The sequence below is a fragment of the Lithobates pipiens genome, unplaced genomic scaffold (genome assembly GCF_037356315.1).
Source record: "Lithobates pipiens isolate NorthernLeopardFrog02 unplaced genomic scaffold, aLitPip1_a1.2 Scaffold_19, whole genome shotgun sequence".
In the NCBI taxonomy this organism is placed as follows: domain Eukaryota; kingdom Metazoa; phylum Chordata; class Amphibia; order Anura; family Ranidae; genus Lithobates; species Lithobates pipiens.
In genome coordinates, this window is record NW_027507764.1 from 207,131,904 (window position 1) to 207,156,786 (window position 24,883).

The window sequence follows — 24,883 nt, forward strand, 5'->3', positions numbered from 1 at the left end:
CATCCCCTGCAATAGGAATTTTATTTCCTCAATAGAACACTGAGATTTGCTTAGCTGGGTATAATACGTTCAGATGCTCCTGTAAAGTAAATAGTCTGAAAAGAACATGGTAAAACAAACATCTATTTCTGCAGAACAGAAGAAAGGTAGAAATTTGCAATAAAGTTTGTTAAAGCTGTATTAAATCCAAAAACAAAAATCATTATAAGGCTGCATCAGTTTTCTTTTCTTGGTTTTTTTTTCCCTCTATTTTCTATTATAATAAATGCTTGATTTTGGGCTTAATACTGCTTTAAAATACTTGAAATGTACATAGATCACCTAGATGGGATTGCTTTTCCTTAGCAAATGTGCGGTTACATTTTAGGTTTTATGACTTTAAGTCATGACATCAAAATATGGTCTTTCACTGCTGCCTCATAACCAAAGCAGATCATTTGTATTATGCAAAATGACTAAACAGACACATATGGTCAGGTTTACTAAAACTGATGCACATAGAATCTAGTGCAACTGTGCATAGTAACCAATTTGCTGTTAGGTTTTATTGGCAAAGCTTAATTGAACAAGCTGATTGTTTACAATGCACAACTACACTACTACTATTCTGTGTGCACCAGTTTTAGTATATCTGCTCTATAGGAGTTGATTCATTTTATTAACTAGACTCTGGGAAAATTTCGCTGGCAAAGTCCAACTTCTCTTGCAAAGTGAAAATCCTACCCTCATTTCATATATCATATCCTATGTGCAATGTTTGGTCATTTTGCACAGTTCCTGCAACAGAACCCTTTACTCCCAAGAGAGAATTATCTGTATGTTGTAATGCACTGCTTCAGAATGAGTACTGTAGGTCTGGGGTGTTTGGTTATGTTTGACAACTGACATTGTATTCTTTCATTCTTTTATGCTTACTCCTAACTCAGTACGGTTCACACACAGATGCTAAATTACAATTCAGCACCACTGTTGAGAGCTCCTACAACTGGGTTTGTTGTAGTAATGTGCTCTCTTTCAGCAATGGTTCTCACAGTTGCTGTGAGAAAAAAAGTCCTTGTGTTCTTTCTAGACATCCAAAGGTGATTCCACTTCCATACACATTTTGCCTAGCTTGATAACTCAAGGCCAAGTTACGCTTTAGGAGGAGAACCTCTAGGGGCTTCCAGGATGGAGAAGTATTTAGGGGTCCTAGTAGAAGAGAGACTAAGAAATAGCATGCAGTGTCAAGCAGGAGCTACCAAAGCCAGCAAAATATTAGCATGCATTAAAAAAGGTGTTTACTCCAGAGATAAAACAATTATTCTGCTACTTTATAAAACTCTGGTTCAGCCACATCTGGAATATTCTGTCCAGTTCTGGTCACCAATCCTCAGAAAGCATGTGCTGGAACTGGAGAGTGTCCATAGAAGGGCAACTAAATTAATATTGGGACTGGAGGACCTCAATTATGAGAAACGACTACAAGCGCTAAATTTGTTCTCCCTGGAGAAGAGATGCTTGAGAAGAGATTTGATAGCGATATACAAATATCTCAACTGTGATCCCAGTGTAAGTATGAAACTTTTTAGTCCCAGGGAGTGTAAGAGGATACGGGGCCACACAATGAGAATGGAAGAAAGGAGGTTTAACTTTAAGCTGCGTAGGGGGGTTTTCACTGTCAGGGCGGTAAGGATGTGAAGCTCCCTTACACAATCGGTGGTGTCGGCAAGAAGTATGGCTAGTTTTAAAAGACTCTTGTACATGCATCTTAGCGAAAACAATATACAGGGATATGGAAATTTTTTATTTATTTTTTTACACACACACTTACACACCTACACAGGTTGAACTGGATGGACTGTTGTCTTTGTCCAACCTTACCAACTATGTAACTATATGTAACTAACTAAATCAGTTTCGTAATTAATATTCATTCTGTATATTGTTTTATTACAAGTCTACAGGGTCTTAAATTTGTCATTGTGTGGTGTAGAATATTTAACTACTTCCCACCCGGCCAATGTACATATATGGCCGGGTGGGAGCTCTCTACTTCTGAGTGGACGTTCCTGAACATCCATCAGAAGTAGGGGGATCGCGCGATCCCGATGCGCTCGTGTCACCCGAACACGGGGCATCTCGGATCAGCAGGAGGGCTCTGCGATTGGCCCTCCTGATCACATGATGGCCGTGTCCAATCACGGCCGTCATGTGATGTAAACAAACATCCGGTTGCTAGGCAATCGGCTCTCCTCGGAAGTCGTCACTGAGGAGAGGTGAGCAGATCACTGCAGCCGGCTGTATAAAAGTTCCTGCATAGCAGTTTCAAAAGTTCTCTCCTCATGATTTTGCTCACTCCAGTAAAAAGAAAAGACCAGTGTGATTGGAAGCTACTACAGTGCTGACCTGAACATGGTCTAATCAATAAATTGTATCATGGGTGAATGCGACTTTCTTGGCACTAAATAAAATTCAACAACTTTAATTTATTTCAACGGATAAAACATCAGTAACGAACCTTAAATGTAGGTTTTAACGATAATAGAGACAAAACAGCCCACACAACCGCTTACGTTAAAGTACAGCAATCTTGATTATATGATCTGTTCATGCTGACTGGCACATTTCAAGTACCACTCTTCATCAGGGTCATTAGAAGAACCTAACTTTACAAGAGTAAGTAGATGTCAGAATACAATAGCTGTACAAACAGAAAATATTGCATAAGAGAGCAATGCAATAATATAAACACAAACTCTAGGAGAAATGTGAACTGCAAGCTTATAAATTACCAAATAAAAACAGTAATGCTAATGGTGTAGTGGTGTCACCCAATGATAGGGTCTCAACAGGGAAAGGGACAACTGAAAATGCAGAGATTCCAGTTTGCAGCTTAGAGACCTGTAAAAAATATTAATTTATTTTCTACTGAATAAAAAAGGGAAGATTAATAACAAGTGCATAAAATGACCTTAAACGAATATACTTATAGGTGGGTCCATCCAGAGGCATGGCTAGCTGCAACCATCCAAAACCTGGGAAGGTACAAACTACACTCCTGGAAATCCCCCTTATGGCCAGATGCAGGAAATTGCAGTAAGCTGAACTAGAAGGGTAATGGGGGGGACAGAAATGGTCCTAGAGTGTAAACCTTCATTAACACTACATAATCCATCAAAGCTGCTGCCTTCTACTGTTCCCCCACGCCGTGGAAGTGGTGGCAATCTTAGGGCACCAATTGTGCCCAAAGCATCCAAAAGAACCAGTGAACCCAGGGAGGCCGACTGAAAAGACCCTGACTCCAGAAAGCGCATACTCCAATACCCCAAACACCCAACCACCCAAGCCCACCAGTAAAATCCCCCCTCATTCCAGCAGATAATGTGTGGTCTGGGGGGGCCTGCTGTGCTGAGCATATTCCAAGCCCCACCCTACATCCAAAAGAGGTCTCAAAACCTGCAAAACAAATTTAAAATAGAAAATACATATCTTATATTGGGTAAATACAAATACAACAAATCAATATAGAAATCATGTATACAAAACCAAAACACAATCCAATAAAAAAAATCAATCAAAGGCGGTAATACAAAAACAACACAAAAACAGAACAATTTCTTATATGTGCTGTACAGGACACCAAGGGTGGGTAATGGATGGGTGCTATGTGGCACCAATATTCGGGTTGTGTTCTATTAAAGGGGGTAAGTTGGTGTCTTCTCGTCAGTAGTAGCAGCTTATTTGGGACCTGGAATTTTGGAGGCCCTGAATGACATTTGGGTGGAAAAGGGGCCTCCACCCCTGACTACAGGGACTACGGTCCCTATGGGGTTAATCAGCCTCCAGGAAGCAGCACATAAAGCAGGAAACTCCCAGTGTTGGTGGATGGAGTAGAAGTTGAGAGGAGACCTGGCTCTGTGTTGCATGTGTGCTGCAAAACATCTGAAGCTGCTAACTCTGGGGTAAAGCCTTCCTGGACTTTGATCTATTTATTTGTTTGATTTGTGCTAAAGATAAGCAGACTTATGGGGTTGCATTTTCTGAAGTTTGTTTTGCTGCTGGAAGCACTGTTGTGTTTGCCTAAAGAAAAATAAAGACTTTCATGTTTAAGTTAACCGACTGTTGCACGTTGTCCCGAGGCACTACATCCCCTGAACATTACAGTGTATTCAAACCCAAACACATAAATAAAAACAACATATATTTATGAGTCTACTTTTTAAGTGAATTTGGTTGGTACCGTCTCAATCCCTTTTCTATACTTTTGTTTTGGAGAACTGTAGGCTCCATTAAGCCCTGGGCAGATACCGGATCTCAATTTAAAAACCCATCTTAATTCTTGTCCCAGGTACCTCAACTTAGATCCAGAAGTATGTGAGCCAATGAACGGAACCATAGAGAAATGGTAGTGGTTGACCTCCTAGAAAGATATAAAGGGTTAAGATGCCCTTAGATGTTAGGACGGCAGTTTCCAAACACTATTCACACCTGGACTAAGAGACAATCTTATGTCTATTGGCCTCCAACAGACACTGCATGGCAAAAACGACTTTAGGGAGTACCAATTGGCAATGCTGGAATAGTCTGACAAGGAGTGATAAAACCAGTTGGGACTATCCTAGATGCCTTAGTTTGCATTTGCATGCCTGTCTGCCCACCCTCCAATGTTTATGATGACCTGTAGGATTAACGAAGACATGATATTGAGTTAAACAGATGTGAAAACCTAAATGTATTTTGCCAATTAAAATGAGCATGCATATTTTGAGATGGAGTAATAAGCACAAAATATGAATTGCATATGTTTAGCATCCCTGTAATCAAGAGAAGCAAGTGGATACCGTTTGTTTAATTTCCCTGAATAGTTAACATTTTTTTTTTTTAAGTTTTGCTTCTAACATAAAGCAAAATATGTCTTTGAAAAGCAACATGGTGCCATCCCCTTCCAACCTAGTGGTCGCAAATATATTAGTAGTTGAGACTACACACTGAGAAATTAAAAAAAACATTTGCTCTGATCATGAATGAGTTCAAAACCTAAGTTCATGAAGGGGTTACAGTTTACATTTATTACAGTCAATGTTAATGAGTTTTGCAATCATAGTCATACATAAGGCCGTGTTCATACTGGTACAACAAACACTCCAACATTGGGAGCTCATGTCGCATGACGTGTGAAAATCAATGTTTCCCTATGGGAGCCATCTTAACTGGTCCGACACAAGTCGGTCCGACTATGAAAATGCTCCCTGGTATTGTCAGGGATCAAAGTCGGATTCCTGTTTATCGAAGTCAAACTTCAAGACTTAGGGCAAAGTATCATCCAAAGTAGTATAACTTGCATGTCGTACCAGTGTGAACCCGGCCTAAAGGAGTGGAGGAGTGAAGTGTTAACACCTGTGGAGTAGGAGCAGGGGAGAAGAAAACCTGATGTTATCTAGTTAATAAAACACTTCCTAAAGTCTTACCAACTATAAAATGGGAAGCTGGGTCAGTAGTTATACATCCTATAACATGTATTGTGTGCTAGTTCACACCAGATGCAGTTCCCTCCGATTTTTTATTTTTCTGCACTAAAAATGCATTCAGTGTCAGTCAGTTTCCGGTCAGTTTGAGTTACAAAAACTGACTGGAACTGACTGCATTGGTGTGAACTAGAGCCATTGGAATACCTAGAAAACACTGTATGCATTTTTAGTGCAGAAAAAAAGCACACGAAACTGCATTTGTTGTGAACTGTCCCTGACACTTAAGAAAATGGATAACATACATTAAAGCATGTTATAGATGTGAATTAGCACCATTTGAAAACAATGGCTTACCTGTACACATGTTGCTGTGTTAAAATGCATTGGTGGGATTGGACACTAAAAACAAAATCTCTATTTTGAACAAGTAGGAGAATAAAACCTACAATGTATGTGATGGAAATAATTTGTTTCATTAAACATAGATGTAATGAAATCTGAATCATCTTTGTCCAATTTTGTCTTTCTTAGCCCTTGTACACACGGTCGGAGAATCCGTCGGAATGTGTCCTATCGGACCGTGTCGTCGGATAATCCAACTGTGTGTGGTATGCATCAGACTGATTCCGTCCGAATATCCATCGGACCCAATTTTCCAACATGTTGGAAATATTTCCCGACCTGGTTCGATTGGACATACTCCGATCATGTGTAGTGAATTTTGATCGGACCAAGCGCCACGCATGCTCAGATCAAATTCCTACATCAAAGCTATTGGCTACTAGCCTGAATGTAGTCCCATCGTAACGAAATTACGTCGTCACGTTCTGAAAGATCAGATTTTTCGACAACTTAGGCCGCGTACACACGGGCGGATTGTCTGCCCAACTAAGTTCGTCAGACAATCCGACAGACAGTCCGTTCAACTTTTGAATGAACGGACTTGACCACACACAATGAACAGACAGTCCGCTGAAAGCTTGCGCGATGACGTATACAGCACGTACGACGGGACTAGAAATACGACGTCCAATACACTGCAATGCAACCTTCGGCCGTGTAAATCCTTTCTGAGCATGCGCCATACTTAGTCTGTCCAACTTGCCTACACACAAGCGGACTGTCCGCTGAAACCAAGTTTGGACGGACAAAACCAAGTTTGGACAGACAAAATTACGGAAATTCCGAAAGACTTAGTCCGTCAGACTGTCCGCTGAAAAAGTCCGCTGAAGCCCACACACGAGCGGATTGTCCGCTGAAACACGGTTCAGTGGACTAAGTTGGGCAGACAATCCGCCCGTGTGTACGCGGCCTTAGTCCGACCGTGTGTATGCAAGAGTTTCGGACACAATCCGTCGGACTAAATCCAACGTACAAAATCCAACGGATTTGGTTGGCAGAACCTCCGACCGTGTGTACAGGGGCTAAGAGGTATAAAAACGAAGTTAGTGGCTATTTTGTGTCTTTTCTTTCTGAACAGTTCACAGATTTAGTCACGACCATTGTGTCTTTTTTATTTTTATCTGACTTTTTTCTTCTTAAGACAAATTCCAACATACAACATAAAAGTACACATTGCACAAGGTATCTATTTAAATCCTTTCATTAACACAGCACAGTAACCCCCCTCCCCGAGAAAACACACCGGATCCCTGATCAGATCGTCTTCAGGAAGAAGAAAAATGTGTGTGTGTATATGTATGTACTGTATATGTGTGTGTGTATGTGTATGTATATATATATATATATATATATATATATATATATATATATATATATATATATAATGATCCCACACCCATTTATCTATCCATAACCAAAACTAATTTCGTGCAACACATTATTTAAAATATAATTTAAGAAGGAGCCTTTACAGCACCCAGACACAGACAGACACAAACTAAAGAAAAAAAACGATAATTGTGTCAAAACACTTTTTTTAAATTGGATTGCTGTCCATGTCCCTGTTGAGGAGACTCAACCTCTGTATTTATCCTGTGTACTGTTATTATTGAAAGTAAAAGAAAATCCTAAATCTTGGGTTGACACCAGAACACTAATAAAAGGTAAATCTTTTGACTAGTTCTGGTGACTCCGGTGACACCCTCACTTTGGAGGGATTTCTTCTTATTTCCTGTTTTGTCTATGGGAAGCAGATGACAAAAAAAAAACTGATTATAACTGTTATAACCCTCCCTTACTCTATCCAAGATCGATGCCTTTAGTTGCACTTTAATTTTTCTCCTACCCTTATTAAACCTACACTATGGATTAATGGCTTTCAGTTTAGACTAAAGAAGTCAGCTGGCCCACATCCCTAAATTGAATGATAAATCACTAAAAATTGTTTTCCTCTAATTGGGACTTTAAACGGGACACTGCTTCAGTGAGATCAGACAGTATAGTTATCATCAAAATGTTACTTATTTATTAGATAAAGTAAAAAATGTCAGTTAGCGCCAGACATAGAAATACAGGATGCAGGAAGGGGCTGCAGATACAGTTGTAAAAGATTACAATGCATGTAAGCCAATACTCAATTGAAGCAACTGTAACAAGAGAGATAAACCAACACCTTTCTATTGTAATAGTTCTCTTCTTCAGGGAAAATGGTTACATCAAGATGATAATGCTTCTATAATTGAAAAAAATATATATAATCATGACACTGCAATGTTTAACAGACAATGATTGGATATTCCACTAGGTCTATATGCAGATATTGAACAAACACTGACCCTGCACATTGCATGAAGATTTGCCACAAGTTATTGCATCCAGGTTAAACCTACACTATATCTAATCCTAAAAAAATTACCTCTCTATTCATCTTCCCATTTACATCTACATTTACAATAGGAATAAGATCTGTCTTTAAAGATTTTGATTTATTTATCTTCCAAGCGCCAACAGCATCACTAATAAACTAAACTCTAGAGATAAAAAAAACAAAAATCAATGTGGTTATTCAATAATGAACAAAATAACAAAATTCAACTAATGTGGCTTCAGCACAATTCCTTTATTTAAAAAAAAAAAAAGTGCCCCCCCCCCCCCATGTAAATCCATTGTCAATCACAACACCGTTGGAACCCTTGTGATGCACCGCCCCCCACTTGTGATGTCACTGAGAGAGAAAGGGGAAGCCTTAGCAGCCAGTCATGTGTATTTGCATGCAAGTGTATTGAAAAGTAACATCTTGAAAGGAGGTGAAATCGGAGTAAGCAGAGGAAAGAGCACTTCGGTTTGTTGCTGCTACGGCTCCTTCTTTGTCCAGTCACTGACTGGGGTAAGTCAGGGGGCCAGGATGTTCTATATTTCTGCTGCAAAAAGCTGGTCACCAACCTGGCTCTGTTATCAGAGAAGGCTTTGAAAGTCCAAAGAGCTGGAATTTTTTGGTAAAACTGCTTCCATATACTTTATGTATTTCTGTTGTGTGTTTAGCTATCTGTTTAAAATGTAGCTTTAAAGGGAAGTACTCAATTCTACATTTAAGCCCACAGATGCTACCCAACAATTATAATGATGGCATCCCTTCAGCAGCATCATTAATTTGCGTTAGTAAATCATAAGGCTTGTACCTTACTGATCATTTTTTATTATTATACAATTCTGTGCTGTTTTTCAAGTATTTTGAAATATAGTTTCTTAATAAAAGGATATTGCTGATAATTTATATATATTCAAGTTAATGACTTGCACGTTTATTTCTGTTCTTTGCCTATTATGTTCTTTTGGTCATCGCCGATGCAGCCACAGTACGTTAGCTCGTGCCTAAACTGAATGTAATTGTATGTTTGTGCAGTAAGAGGTTGATTCAATCACCGCTGTTTGGAAAGCTGAATTAGCATGCCCTTAATCTGATGCTGAAGGTAGATTGAGGACTTCTATATATAGATGTAAATATAAAAGCCTGAGGTTTTTTGACTAATGCACGCTCAAAATGCTTCCGCTAATAAATCGCTTTGGGCCACATGGAAGCCTAACAGATTGCACTTTATTGCCTGCAGGTCTTTGCTCTTCTCATGTTTATTCAATTTTGACATGCCGTTGCAGGATGGATTTCTGTTCTGGAAAGATTACAGTTTAAAGCTGTAGCACAGTTTTATACTAAAAGCTAATGAGAAGTCAAAAAATATTATTTTTTTTAACTTTATTTCCCTAGAAAAAAAAATTATTTGCTGTCTTCTTCTGAATACAAGTCTGTCTTTACATATATGTATAAACCTATATATACTGCATGTATGTGTGTATAATAAAAAAAAAAAAAAAAATATATATATATATATATATATATATATATATATATATATATATATATATATATATAAATTGGAAAGGTAATGTAGTATTAGAGAGGACATTGTTTCTCTTTTAATAAGCGTTGTCGAAGGTTTTCTTTTTTTAGCAAGCACCTTCAAGGAAAGCTGGGCTTATTTGAAGACCTGTTGAATCCAAGCATAACATCCTATTTTAGAAGCAGTTAAACTTTTGGTCAAACTTAGAGGGTGTCAGAGTTCAGTGGACTCATTGAGGTTGATTTACTAAAACTGGAGAGTGCTAAATCTGGTGTAGCTCTGCATTGAAACCAATCGCTTGTTTGAACAAGCTGCATTTAGAAGCTGATTGGCTACCATGCACAGCTGCAGCACATTTTGCATTCTCCGGTTTTAGTAAATAAACCCCATTATGTCACCAAGAGTACAAGTTGACTAAAGGCAGGACAGAAGCTGGAGTGATGTAAATCCTCATACAGATGGCCAAGCAAACAGCAGACTCAGCCAGTTGATGAACCACTCCTCAGCAGAGTTCAGGTTCCAGACAGGTAGATGGAATGATGATTGACCATAAATAACAGGCCATTAGCTGAGTATAGGCAAGGTCCAAACAATACACCTTAATCAAAGGCATATGTATACAAGTAGACAAACCTGTTAATGAAGCACAGGTTAAATGTCACGCATTCTATTTAGGCAGTGTTGATTAGGTTAAGTTTGCACAGCAGACACCTGGAGATGGTACAGGCTTCGTACTGTTTACGCAAGTGTTTTCTTCTTATCTGAATGCCTAATTTGAAATAAAATACTATATAGTCGCTCGTGATTTTATATACCCCCAATGAACCTGGTAACCACAGACCATGACATTGTTGCTTAGTTTGTAAGTTATATGGTTGAGCTCAGATGGTGCTTCTTTTTTTTTTTTATAACATGAAAGCGACTTCTTTATAGTATTGAACAATATTTTCGAGATTGACCCCTTTTGAAATGACATCCTCCCAAAGCCAACTCATTTTACAGCAGACACAAAATTCATTCATTTTATGTTGCTGTAGTCATAACTTTTAATGTGCTTGTTATCCTCTTCCTATTACCTGCTAAGACAGTGCATCAATAAACACATCTTTATCTTGTTTTGATTGACAACAGGCTTGTAGCTGCATTAATTTCAGCCTGGTGTCAGTCTGCCCAGGGTCAAAATGTCTGCTAAGTGCCTTTGAAAAGAAGCATATCTGCTTCCATTAAGAGAAGCTTTCCAATTATAAGAACATTAGTTCTTTGCATTGGTTTTAATGGCTTACTGGAAGAGACTTGAAGGAAAGGAGATTTTGCCTCTGACTAAAATCAAGGTATGAATCTAAGGAAACATTTACAGCATAATGGCTTCAGTATAAATTGTTGTAAGTAATTACCAAATTGATAATAAAAATGCTGCTCTGTAACCTAATTTATTAGGAAAGATGTGTGAAACGTAGCCGACTCCAGCTACTTGCACACAAACAGTTCCTGCAGTGGGTCACATAGCCAGGTTTGGATTCTTAAGTTCAAAGATAGCATTGTCACAATTACCATGATTGTTCTATTTTTGTTGATCTAAAGTACCAATTATGGCCAAAGAACAGTCTTGTAAAAGTGAATTGTCAGTAAAAGGCACTTGTATGTAATGTACTACTAGATGTTAGTTGCTTGGATATTGATTAGATGGGTTGCGATATTATGTAGCACAAGTAAAAATGTTACTGTTATCTTGTTGGTTTATCTAGTCAGTTTTCCATGTAGAATGACCGTGTAATAGATATTTAACCGTGGCTATCTATAGCTTTGCTTGTTGTAGGGAGGGGTGTCCCCATTGGGGAGATTTCCCCCCTTTCTGTCATGTGTTGATATCTGGAATATCATCAGAACAAGCTCTCCTACATGATGACCGCAAGAAGGTTTGAGAATGTGTCTATGTCAATGTTTGACCATTCTTTCAGAAGCGCATTTGTGAGTTCAGGCACTGATATTGGACAACAGCTGGACTCTGTGCAGGCCAGTCAAGTTCCTCCACGCCAAACTTATTCATCCATGTCTTTATAGACATTGCTTCGTGCACTGACCAAAATCATTTGGTGTGCTTGGAAGGGGGGGGGGGGGGGTGTGTATGGGGTGGAGTTGTTTTTCAGAGGTTAGGCTCAGTGAAGGGAACTCTTATGGCGTCAGCATACCAAGACATTTTGGACAATTTTATGCTCCCAACTTTGTGGGAAAAGTTTGGGGATGGCTCTTTCCTGTTCCAACATGACTTGCGCACCAGTGCACAAACAAGGTCCATAAAGACCTGGATGAGCGAGTTTGGGGTGGAGGAACTTGACTGGCCTGCACGGAGTCCTGACTTCAACCCAATAGAATACCTTTGGGATAAATTAGAGCAGAGACTGCGAGCCAGACCTTGTTTCAACTGTACTTTGCATCTGTTCAGAAGTTTCCTGTGATAAACAGCAGCCATTGCCTCTCCTGTAGATTTCCGTAGGCAGTCTGTAGTACGAGGACCTCCTGTGTCCCTCCCAGAGCTCTGCTGTCTGCGCAGGCTTTGTGCAGCCCAGTGATGATGCCCTCACTATTTTTAAAAGGTATTATCTGGGGTTGGAAATGCAGTACACAAAAAGTGGAATTATATCATTTGTACCTATTGAGGGATATACCTAAATGTACGTTTTGTTCCTGGAGTTCGGCTTTATTTCTAATCTATGAAAAACTATACTCCATGAAAGAGCCTTTATATCTGAAAAGGTGTTTCTTCTCTATTTTAAAAGCACTAAAATGTGCTGCTATTCCAAATATTTCAAGGTAAGCATCACATTTAGCAACCTCAATGTCAGGTGTTCAGGAATGGTCTACTTTGTTCTGAGCATTTTTGTAAATGCCCTTTTCCCCTTCTCTTCAAATGCCTTTTTACTCCTGTGCTTAAAGCTGGATAAGCTTTACAGGAAGACTGTGATGTCTGGGACCTAGGAGAGATAGGACATTGGGCTAATTGTACTTACATTCAACACTGGTCACATACTGTTTGTGGGTACATATCTTAATATATGAAACCTTATCCTCTGTATAAGACTGAGATATGTTTAATACTGATTATAAGCTGTAGGGAAATGCAAGTCTTACCTTTTTTGTGTTTTTTTTTTTTTCTTTTTCTATGTAGCAAGCGAAACCTGCAATGATTTTCACCCTATGTTCTTCACACACGATCGAGCGTTTGAGGAGTTCTTTTGTATTTGCATCCAGCTGCTGAACAAGACTTGGAAAGAAATGAGGGCAACTTCTGAAGACTTCAACAAGGTAGGAAAAGTGATTCTTTAAAGGTACCAAATCATTTGTTCTTGTCCTATCTACCTTGACAAGAACATTACACAAAGTTTCTAATAAAACTTTAGTCCTTTGTCTTATGTAATATGTTTGTATTTAAAGTGGAACTTCATTCTCCAAAACAACATTGATTATTTTGCTGCTAGCATTACGACATAGATAGGAAAGTAGATCATATTTACTTGTTTTAAACTTTTTTTTTTTACATTCCTTCGGGTTACTTAGTTTTTTTGCCTAGGAAAATGATGTCATACATCCCAGGAGTCTTCAGGAGGGAAGGAGAGGAGGAGGGGGTTTCTCAGTTAAGCACGTCCTCCTGAATGCATGCTTTAGTTAATGGCAAATGGATTCCAGGAAGTAAATGCTACATTAATTAATTGCCCTAATTTAAGATGGACAAGGCCAGAAATGCTAGGAGGGTGTTTTTCAAAGTGATTTCTTAAAAATGGATTAAATAGTGTTTTTGGTTTGTAGGGCTCAGATGCAATGAAGATCCACTTTAAAGATAATGCCCATGGGGCACAAATGAAAATCCTATGATTCTCATAATTGTCCCAGACTTGTTAAATTATATGTAAACCTAATCATTAAAATCTAATAATATTATAGGCTAGGTTCACTTTTCTGCAATATGATTTTGATCTGAATTTCAATGCGATTATGTAGTTCTACTTGGATGCAACTTTGATAAGGTTTGTATCTATGCCACAAATATGAACTGCCAGTGTTAGTTCCATGGGAATGGGAAAACTGACTTTACTGGTACTAGGGAAACCACTACAGTTAAAAACAATGTATGTGCTTATGTATAATGGAAATTGTAATATGGATATCTAATGTATATTCTTTTAAAAAGGTTACCTCTCTGTAAATATAATAAAAAGATCCTGAGGAAGCATCTATGCAAAACCCGTTGACCTTTTGGATTGTAATAATATGAAGTTATGCACTGAAACAATTGCGTTGCATATCATGAGAGACGTGACCATATATTAGGGATATGTTGTCCCTTGGTATTTTACTACTTAATAAATAAAGTTTTTTTGCAATCAATTTTTAACTGTGGTGGTTTCCCTGGTACCAGTAAAGTCGGTTTTCTCCTTTTTCCCATTCTTTCCTTTTTCGCTAAGGTTTGTTTATGCTATGGGGCTAAAATTGCCCTGGAATCGCACCAAAGTAGCACAGGAACCTTTTTTTTTAAATAGCTTGATGCTGAGTCGCATTGATGTGAATGGAAACCACTGGAAACAATGTGATTCCCCTTGTCGTGATTCTGTGCAACTCAAGACGCATCTGAAATCTCACTAGTGTAATCTAGGCCTTTAACACTGAACGATTCTATAAAAAATTATTTGTACACATCTACTACTTAATGGCCATGTAAACTATTTTTTCATGATTCCTTCTGTGTTTGTTCACCTCTTTGTAATGTCTTCTGTGACCTCCCGAACCTCTTCTTTTCTCTGTCACTTCTGTTTGTTTTGAATGAGAAGTGCATATTAATTGTAGTCGTGTGCAGTGTTCTATATACACACTACAAATACCATAGTTTATAGTCACTAGTTAATTTTAGGAGTAAGAGAAGATGACTATTATCCCACATACAGTGGGACCAGAATTAATTCATAGGTTATGTTAGATGTTTATGGGCAGTTTAGAGTATGAAATAAAAAGACCTGATTGCTACGGACAGCAAATGTATTTAATTATTTATTTTAAATGAGACCCAATGCGAAGGTTCCTATGACAACACAGACAATTTTTGTGACAGTCATGATTATGGTAATAACTAGAATAGTATTTACTGAGAAAATGAAGGGTATTCACAGTGGAATCAGCCAGTCTTCTACACAAGTGGAGCTTTTCAGATAGGAATGGCATTGCACTGATAGAATACAGTCTTGGAGAGTATCAAGGGACTTTTTGTTGATCCAAGACTGTGATTTATAGTGAAGCAAGGCTGGGATTGGGTCCCTTTTTAATTGCGGATCACCTTCTACAAACTGTATAAGGTAGCTACAAAACTCAATGCCTTAAGCATACTGTAAAATATTGTGTGCTGTTCTTATACTACTTTAACAGCCAAGTATCTATAAGCATTTAATCTAGTAATTTCCTTGATCAGAAGAAAAATGTGCGCATAGCAGCACAGCACAATTTATATTCCTTTTCATAAATCTCAGAATGCTAGACACTCAAAATGTGCATCTAAAAATAAAAACCACTCCATCTGCAATGAAATATAAGATACGCCTCAAAGGTGCTACAGAACGATTACCAGCTTTGTTTCATTTCACACATTTTCCCTTTAGGTAATCCTGCAAGATAAATTAAAGTAACACTGTACACCAAAGAAATTCACATATTTATATCTTTCATTTAATGTTAAGTATAGAATACCTGTATTTCAGTAGTTAACTGATGCGTTTTAACTGGACCTTGTCCTGTGGGGATTTAAGTGCATCTAGGAGCTCAGTTGCCATACACAAGCCCCCTATTGCAATGAATTGTATTTTTAGACCCCTTTCACACCACACCGCCCTTTGCGTCGGCGGTAAAACACCGCTATTGCGTCGCATTTCGGCCGCTAGCGGGGCGCTTTTACCCCCGCTAGCGGCCGCGAAAGGGTTAAAACCGCCGGCAATACGCCGCAATAGTGGCGTTTTGCCGGCGGCATTACAGCGCTGCCCCATTGATTTCAATGGGGAGCAGCGGTGGAGGAGCGGTAAACACACCGCTCCTTCACCGCTCCAAAGAAGCTGCTGGCAGGACTTTTTTCTGACGTCCTGCCAGCACACCGCTGTAGTGTGAAAGCCCTCTGGGCTTTCACACTACAAACAATGGTGCAGCTTCTTTAGGGCCAATTGCAGGCGCTATTATTAACGCTATAGCGCCTGCAAAACGCCCTGGTGTGAAAGGGGTGTTATAGCAATATAATACCCTGTAACAAGCTTTATAGATAACATTTAAAGCGTAGTGCCACCCAAAAATGTTGTGGAGTTCCACCCAAAAGCTCTGCTTATCTGCCTACTCCCCCTTCCAGTGCCATATTTGCCACCTTTTGGGGGGAAGTGGGTACCTGTTTTTAACAGGTACCCATCCTTCTTACCCCCCGCCACCAGGCCATTCAGAAAGCACAGTTTCACTTACAGGCAGTGGGGGTGGTAGCACCCAAGAACTGATGGAAACGTCGGCTGGATTCCAGGACAGGTAAGTGTCCTAATAGTAAAAGTCAGCAGCTACACATACTGACACACTTTACATTTTTTGCAGGGGGGGGGGGGGGGGGCTCCACTTTAAGGTGAGCCCAAACCTGGCACAGCCCCTAATATTTAAAAGTAATATATTCCCCTGGAGTAGGTGCCTGAATGTGATTGCCCATTTTGAGGTACTGGGAGTAGTCCTGAGACCTGTCTTTTGTTAGGTATACAGTACTTGGACATCAATTTTGGATCAGGATTTATTTATTTATTTTCATTTGATGGTGCCTTGCATTTTTTATTTAAAATTTTAAGTCATAGTTTACATTACATGCATAGCATTGAAATAAAAATTGTTTATTATTTTACATACACATATTAAAAATGTTTTTTTTTCTACCATTCTAATCACTTCTTCTTTGATAAACAATCAGCATAAAAAAATGCTCAGATTATCAAAAATCCACATAAAAAAAACGTGGAACTATAGCCATGGAACAGTGCACCTTGTGTGCTAAAGTTTGATGGCCTCCCCATGTGCAAAGCAGGCATTTTGCTTATTTAGGATTCTCTAAATGTCTGTCCTTTGCAGAACGTGTTTGTTTTAAACGTTTGAGTTCATTTTAAAGGGGAACTAAACTCTGCTATAGTTACCTACCTTCTGTGATGCAAACTCCTTTGCTTGTGCTTCCATCTTCATTCAGTCTTCTTGTGTGCCCATCTTCAACCACCTTGATTGGCCACCCTGGGAGGGCATAATTCCTGTGCATGGGAAGTATTTCATCTGGGCACCAAGGCTTGCCAAGAATGTATTCTGAGCTGCAAATTTGTTGTCAGTGAAAATTCATGAAAAAGGCAGCTAGGAGACTTTCATTTCAGATGAGACACACAGAATCTCTTCTGCAATAAAAGCCTGCCTGCCAACCATGTTTCATTGTAGAGCTATAGTTTCACCTTAAGTGTACCAGAATATGCCATCAAAGTCCTCTAAGTGCCTCCCTTTGCCACCTTCCTGTTCAGTAACAGCGCTCCTTTACTTTTGTTCTGACTCCTAGCAAGAATCTACAGTATAGCTAGGTAGAATATAATATGGGATAGAGGCTGCGTGGATCCGCCACATAATTCTGCCAATAATACATAATACCCTAATGGAGCTCTCTACTCATGCATGCTGGATGCTTATGTGGTCATTGTTTGCAGGAATGTTTTCCCTTTTTATGGCTTTCACTTGTGTTTTTCCTATCTCCTTCTCAGTGTTGCTCTAGGATGGCGGCGGCGATCAGCGATTTTTATCGGGACTGCGACATTATGGCGGACACATCAGACATTTTTTACTCATTTTTGGGACCATTGTCATTTATACAGCATTCAGTGCTATACAAATGCACTGATTCCTGTGTAAATGACACTGGCAGTGAAGGGGTTAAGTGTGTCCTGGGGCATGTTTCTAACTGTAGGGGGGGGGGGGGTGTGGCTGTGTGTGACACGTCACTGATCTCTGCTCCGATCACAGGGAGCAGAGATCCGTGACACTGTCACTAGGCAGAACGGGGAGATGCTTGTTTACTATAGCATCTCCCCGTGAGGTGATCACGGGTATCTCCGTGGCAATCGAGTCCGCCAGACCCACAACCCGACTCATGGAGCTTGCCGCGTAAGCAAGGCAGATCACTGTTCTGTTACAAGGTAAGGCAGAGATTCTGTGATTCTGCTGAGGAACACAGTTCTCTGTCTTCCCACAGTATAAGCACCCCCCACACAGTTAGCAAGCACTCTCTAGGGACACATTTAAACCTTTTATCGCCCCTGATGTTAATCCCTTCCCTGCTAGCGTCAGTACAGTGACAGTGCATATTTTTTAGCACTGATCACTGTAATAGTGTTACTGCTCAGTCACTTAGTGTCTGATTTGTCCGCCGCAATGTCGCAGTCCCGCTATACATCGCTGCTTGCCGCCATTACTGGTAAAAATAAATAAATACAAATTCCATTAAAATATCCTATAGTTTGTAGTTGCTATAACTTTTGCACAAACCAATCAATGTACACTTATTGGGATTTTTTACCATAAAACATGTAGCAGAATACAAATTGAGCTAAACTGATGAAGAAATTCAATTTTTTTACTTTTTTTTTTATTGGGTGTGTTTTATTGCAGAAAGTAAAAAAAAAATTATTTATTTATTTTTCAAAATTATTGGTCTTTTTTGTTTATAGCTCAAAAAATGAAAACCGCAGAGGTGATCAAATACCACCAAAAGAAATCTCTGTAGAGGTGGCACAGTGGTGTAGTGGGTAGCACTCTCTCTTGGCAGTAAAAAGGGTCGCTGGTTCGAATCCCAACCACAACACTACCTGGAGTTTGCATGTTTTCCCTGTGCCTGTGTGGTTTTCCTCTGGGTACTCCGGTTTCCTCCTACACTCCAAAGACATGCTGGTAGGTTAATTGGCTTCTGTCTAAATTGGCCCTAGTATATGAATGTGAGTTAGGGATTAGATTGTAAGCTCATTGAGGGTAGGGACTGATGTAAATGTACAATGTGTATGTAGAGCACTGCGTAAATTGACAGTTCTATACAAGTACCTTAGATAATAATAATAATTTGTGGGAAAAAAAGACATCAATTTTGTTTGGGTACAGAGTCGCACGACCATGCAATTGTCAGTTACAAGTTGCAAAAAATGGCATGGTTATGACGCTTTTTTTTATCAGAGTCCTCTATAGGCCTTAAGTGCCTTACATGGTGGTAACTGCAACAGAGTCAAAAGCTAGTACAAAATATCAAAACGTATTATGCAAATTGTTTTTTTTTTACTTTAAAGTCACTTTGCACCTGTCAGCATGTGTGAATGCAACACATTTGGCTCCTAGTTCCGGCTCTACCTCTCGCAGTTGGGTTCTACTGTACAGGCAATTGCAAAACGCTTATACAAAATCAAATTCAGATACCAGTAGCAGCTAAAAATAAAAGGTTTATAATCGCAAACATTTTCTGATTATCTACCTTGAGTTCCTCTTTAAATATTCTAATTTGAATCAAAGATAGAGTGTATTTTTTTTTTGTTATCCACATAAGTGATTATACATACAGTGCATAGAACCAGTAAAATGTGTCCCTGCCCCAAAGGAGTTTCCAGCCTCATGTTCCTTATCACACGCAACACATACATTCTACCCCGTATACACGATCGGAAATTCTGCCAGCAAAAGTCTGTGAGCTTTTGGTCGGAAATTCCGACCATGTGTATGCTCCACCTGACTTTTGCTGGCGGAATTCCTGCCAGCAAAAGATTGAGAGCAGGTTCTCAATTTTTCGGTCGGAAAAAGTTCAGATCGTCTGTACCAATTCCGACGAGCAAAATTCCTACGCATGCTCGGAAACAATTTGATGCATGCTGAAGCATTGAACTTAATGTTCTCGGCTTGTTGTAGTGTTGTACGTCACCGTGTTCTTGACGGCCGAAAGTTCAGAGAACTTTTGTGTGACGGTGTGTATGCAAGCCAAGCTTGTGCAGAATTCCGTCAGAAAAAACATCCAACTCAGTGGTGTGTACGGGGCATTAGTCTGGCAGAAACTAAAAGCACTAACAGCGTTCCAGACATTTTTCTGCCCACTTATTCATCTTTCCTGTCCAGTCATTTTATCATGTTTCTTATTTCCATTTACAGGTATAAGCTGAAAAGTTAGCTACAGTTATCGCTGAACATTTTGTGCTTTTCTTTAGACACTTCCCAGAATCATTATCGTGCATGAATGGTATAATAATGTCAAACAAACTATTCTCTCTATTACTTAAAATGCATTTTAAAGGGTGTTGACAGCAAACCCTAACCATGCAGAGTTTAAAGCTTTCATCTTTTCTGCTTGATGTGCTGAGATATGATTAGCAAGGAGGAAAGAGGAGAGGAGAAGTGCAGAGCTGGCAGCCCTTATTACCATGTAATACATTATCTCTTGTACACAGCCAGAAAGATTAGAAGCCTCATGCTGGAGAGTTAGAATGCTGTGTAATAAGTGCTGGACTTATTCTGAGCACGCCTCATAAACTGCTAACTGCAAGAAAAAGTCAAACCACTAGCAAATAGACTATTGAAGATATATTCAAGAAAGGAATTATGAAGCCATTGTTTTTTTTTTTTTATATATATATTTTAAGAAAATGAACCTATTGTGTAGAAGTGTGCATATCTTAAACACAATTACATATGTAATATATTCTTCCCTTGATGTAATCTGACATTTTTTTGTGTCATACATATTGACCTTGGACCACCAAGCAATGGTTATAGGTTGATTAGGCTGAAAACAGTATAAGCTTCCCATTGCCCAGATGCTAAAGGATTCAATATATGAAAGATGCTGATTTTCAATCATTACGGTTCTATCCCTTGTCAACTCAACATAAATAAAAAAAATAGATTGCTTTCATTTCGACCAAGACTGTCCTAATGACTATCCTAGATCAGACATTAGTAGGGTAACAGAGTTGTGAAATTACCTTCCTTTCCAAAATGTTTCAAACTTTAATATCTCAAAATATATAATTCATGCCAGTCTGTTGAGCAAATGTATAATGCCTCTATAGTGGGATGCTGTGAGAATCCACAGGCTGGCAGCAGCATTCAACTCACTGTTATGACTGGTACACACAATGAGATTATCAGACAAATATTTTTTTTGCATACTAATCGAATATCGAAAATGAAGAGGTTACTAAAGTCACGAAAATTCTCGTATGATATTGTATTGTATTTTCGAACGACTACTGTACTGATTAAACTAAAATCATGCGATCGGTTATGGTACGAGAAAAACATTTCATGTAATGATTGTTAAGCTGCAATATATTAAATTTTTAGTTTTGAGCTTAATACCTCCCTAATTTTGATACCCATGCACCATGGCCAAAAGGGTGAAAAAAATAATTTTTTTTATCACCAAGTCATAGGTGGCTACCTCACAGGGCACGAAGTTGTCTTGTCTATTTAGGCATGGCCTAAAGTCTTCCAGACATTATTAGAACATCTCATAATAGTGAATTGACATGGTTTAATTCTGGCTGTAAAAAAAGTAGTATTTACCTATAAATATGTGTGGAAGTGATGTATCATATCTAAATGCTAAACCAACCCAATCCTGAGGGGTCATCAACCCAATAAACCAATAAGGAAAATATATGCAAAAGAGAGAATGGTGTTCAAGGATGACCCATGATTGTACCAAGTACAGACCACGTATATACTAAAAACATTATATTTTATTACAAATCATTATTGGAATAGAATCTATAAAATATGGGGATATAAACCCCTGTCATATTTCTGTGCAATAGCATATAAAACCATATAGGGATATAAACCCCTGTTATATTTCTTTGCAATAGCATATAAAACCATAATGGCAGTAGTCGAGAAATTTCGTATTTTACTATGCTATTCGTGGTCACTGACACTTGCTCAGGACTCCATATTTCTTTATCCGACACAATGCCAAATGCCAAAAGTTTACATTGGGTGGAATCATCACACTCTCCTAGGTCTTGGGGAGGCAGAAATTGGGACCATAAGCGGGGAAAATGCCCACAGATTTAAAAAGAAAATAGGAAATATTCAGGCTCCTCTATAGCTCTAGGCATCTATTGATATAACAAGTAAGGGTTATCGCCTTCCAATTGCATCCAACTGGGGAGCCTCAAGATAAAAATATGACTATATACACAGTCTGAGACACATTGAAAGAACTGTGTATGTTAGCGCCATCAATATAACCTACATCATAGACATCCACCTATAAGTAATAAATTCTTGGAGTGCAACTGCTTACTATATGCATGTATTTCAGCATCTGTTTGAAAAACTATTTGTTTTATAAGATTGCAGATGGATATACCCCATTCAATCATAATGTACAGAAATACATTTTAACTAAAGCAACATTTTTCGTTTTATAGAGCGGAGAGGGATTAGATGGCATGTTTTTTTTGCTGGCTGTGTCCCCATTAGGGAGATTCGCTCTCTCTACTTGTCCTGTTTACTGTTATCACTAAGAGTGAAAGTAAAAGAAAATCCCAAATTTTGGGTTGTCACCAGAACAGTAATAGAGGTGAAATCTTCCATTGGGGACACTAGTTGTTGTGTCCCTGGTAGCAACTAGGATTTCCCTCACTTTGGCGGTTTTTCCTCTCACTTCCTCTTTTGGCTATGGGACAGGAGGTTAGGGGAAATCTCCCCAATAGGACATGTGGACAAACAATAGGGCAAAAAGGTAAAGTGTAAGTGTAAAAAAAAAAAAATTATAATAATGAAATATGACAGTAACATATAACCAAAAAACAAGGTTTGCATTCCCAGTCCCCATGTACATGCACATAAGATCTGAAACACATAAATCTGAAATAATAGTTCTGGTGAAAAAATGGTTAAGGAGGGTCACATTGACAGCTCCCATAATTCTCTATGTACAGGTTTCCTTTAAGCTAAGTTTATCTTAACAAAAAAATAATAAATGCATATATTTTTGCAGGTAAAAAATGTGTACTTTTTTGTACAGTAGCCTGCACCCCGTGAACTTGTTAAGGTCATCTGTGATCAGTGGATTGCAAATGCAATGACCGTCTCCTGCATACTCGCCCTCAATCTTTCGGTATGTACTTTGTACGGCCTTTTATTTTTAAATCTGGAGGGAGTGTTAAAGGACTACAAGAGCGCTGATCAGCCTGTTCACAGTCCATTGAAACTACATGTCCATCTCCTGTGGTGGCAGATGGGATATGTAGTTTATTCATTCACAGGTCCCAATTTTAAAATATGACCGCAGCTGCAGGGGGAAATTAACCCCCGTCCAATGTCACAGAGGTGGGAAGGGGTGTCAAGAGGGGGTACTGAACATGTTACCATATAAAAGACTGGTGTAACATTTGGCATTTTTAAAAGGTGAATTTATCCCTTTAAAGAGCAATTCACTACAACATTTGGTAAATGACAATATGCGGGGAATACAGAGATACCAGCAGTCTTCTCATCTATTGCTATTGCGAATTGATTGTAATTCAGGAGAATATAGTAGTCTCAATCCCACTCATTGATTTCTGTCTTGGAATGAATAGAGAAATCAAGGCAGGGAGTCGGTAACATATTTTTCTTAGAGTGTGGTGTGACTATCGGTGGCTGAAGAAACTGTATGAGGCCCTAACCACTAATTGAACTTTCTCCCTAACCACAATGTAACATAAAAGCAAACTTTAGATTTACTTTTAGAAATGTTGTTTCTGTTTAATCAGGGTATTTGCACAGAGATGTGCTTTAAGTATGAAAGTCCAGAATTGTATGAAACTTTTGTAATTATGGGGTAAACGTGATACTACAAATGGAGGATAAGTGGTTATACCTGAAAATGAACTAGAAAGAGACTTGTTAGCTGTGAGGATGTCTGACTGGTATATGACAGTAGAACACAGATTGTCAGAACTACGGAGTGTGCTTAGAATTTTAAACAGGCTTCTTTAGCTGTCAGACTTTGCTTTCTAGAAAAGAATCAGGATTGCAATGAACGCCATGATGATAAAATTACACGTTATACCAGCATTTCTTAAATACATATGAGATGTTTAATTAGTCCGTTATAGAATACACAGCAAATCTATTTATATAAATTATGTTTGTATAACCAGTAAATTGTCAGAGAAATTAATTAATAAACGCCTCCTGGAAATATTGATGGTTGCACACAGCCTGGCATTATCCTGTAATTTTTTATTTTGTGCTGTAGTTCAGTACACATGTGGACTGTGCACTCTATCATGTACTGTAGATGGTGTGAAGCACTTACACGCCTGTATATGAATAATTGCAAATATGTCACAACAACAAGCCTATAGTCACAGAAAACAAATCAGAAACCGTCAACGGGTAATTTTAAATTGGAGTGCTATGGTCGTGTTTACATTTCTGCTCTGCAATAGCATATATTTTCTGTGCATATGAAATCCTAAAATGCATGTGTTTTTATTTGCTTATTTAGAAAGAATTTGTCTGGAAAGGGCTTTTTTTTCAAAGAATCAACGTCTCTCCTCTAGAGTCAAGGCAAGGCATGTGCTGCTAGTCATTTGTAATCTATCCCATACCCCAGTCCAGATTAACCCATGTCTAGGGTCAAGCTGCAAAACCCCTCAAGGATGCTGACCTGTTCCCTGCCTGAGATCAAGGCTGGCTAACTGACAACCTTTCAGGGCGGTGTAGTGGGTAGCACTCTCGCCTAGCAGTAAAAAGGGTCACTGGTTTGAATCCCAACCACGACACTACCTGCCTGGAGTTTGCATGTTCTCCCTGTGCCTGCATGGGTTTCCTCAGGGTACTCCGGTGTCCTCCCAAACTCCAAAGACATGCTGATAGGTTAATTGGTTTCTCTCCAAAAAATTTGCCCTAGTATATGAATATGCGTTGAGGACCTTTGATTGTGGGCTCCTTGAGGGTAGGGACCAATGTGAACGTATGCGTGGAGTGCTGCGTAAATTGACGATGCTATATGGGTACCTTAAATAAATAATAATATAATAGATGAGCATCTTAAGGAGACATAATACACAGGGATAGGGAGAATTGTAGACA

The 24,883-nt window shown here is 38.9% G+C and overlaps 1 protein-coding gene across 4 annotated transcripts in view; it reads left to right on the forward strand.

Annotated features, from left to right (window-relative positions):
- The window catches only part of ELMO1 (engulfment and cell motility 1), a 568,419-nt gene that overhangs the window by 367,524 nt on the left and 176,012 nt on the right, over nucleotides 1-24,883 (forward strand). For all 4 annotated transcript variants that reach the window (XM_077491651.1, XM_077491655.1, XM_077491653.1 and 1 more), the window contains one exon: nucleotides 12,912-13,048. In XM_077491651.1, the coding sequence (XP_077347777.1) occupies nucleotides 12,912-13,048 (137 nt within the window). The remainder of the gene's footprint in view (nucleotides 1-12,911; nucleotides 13,049-24,883) is intronic.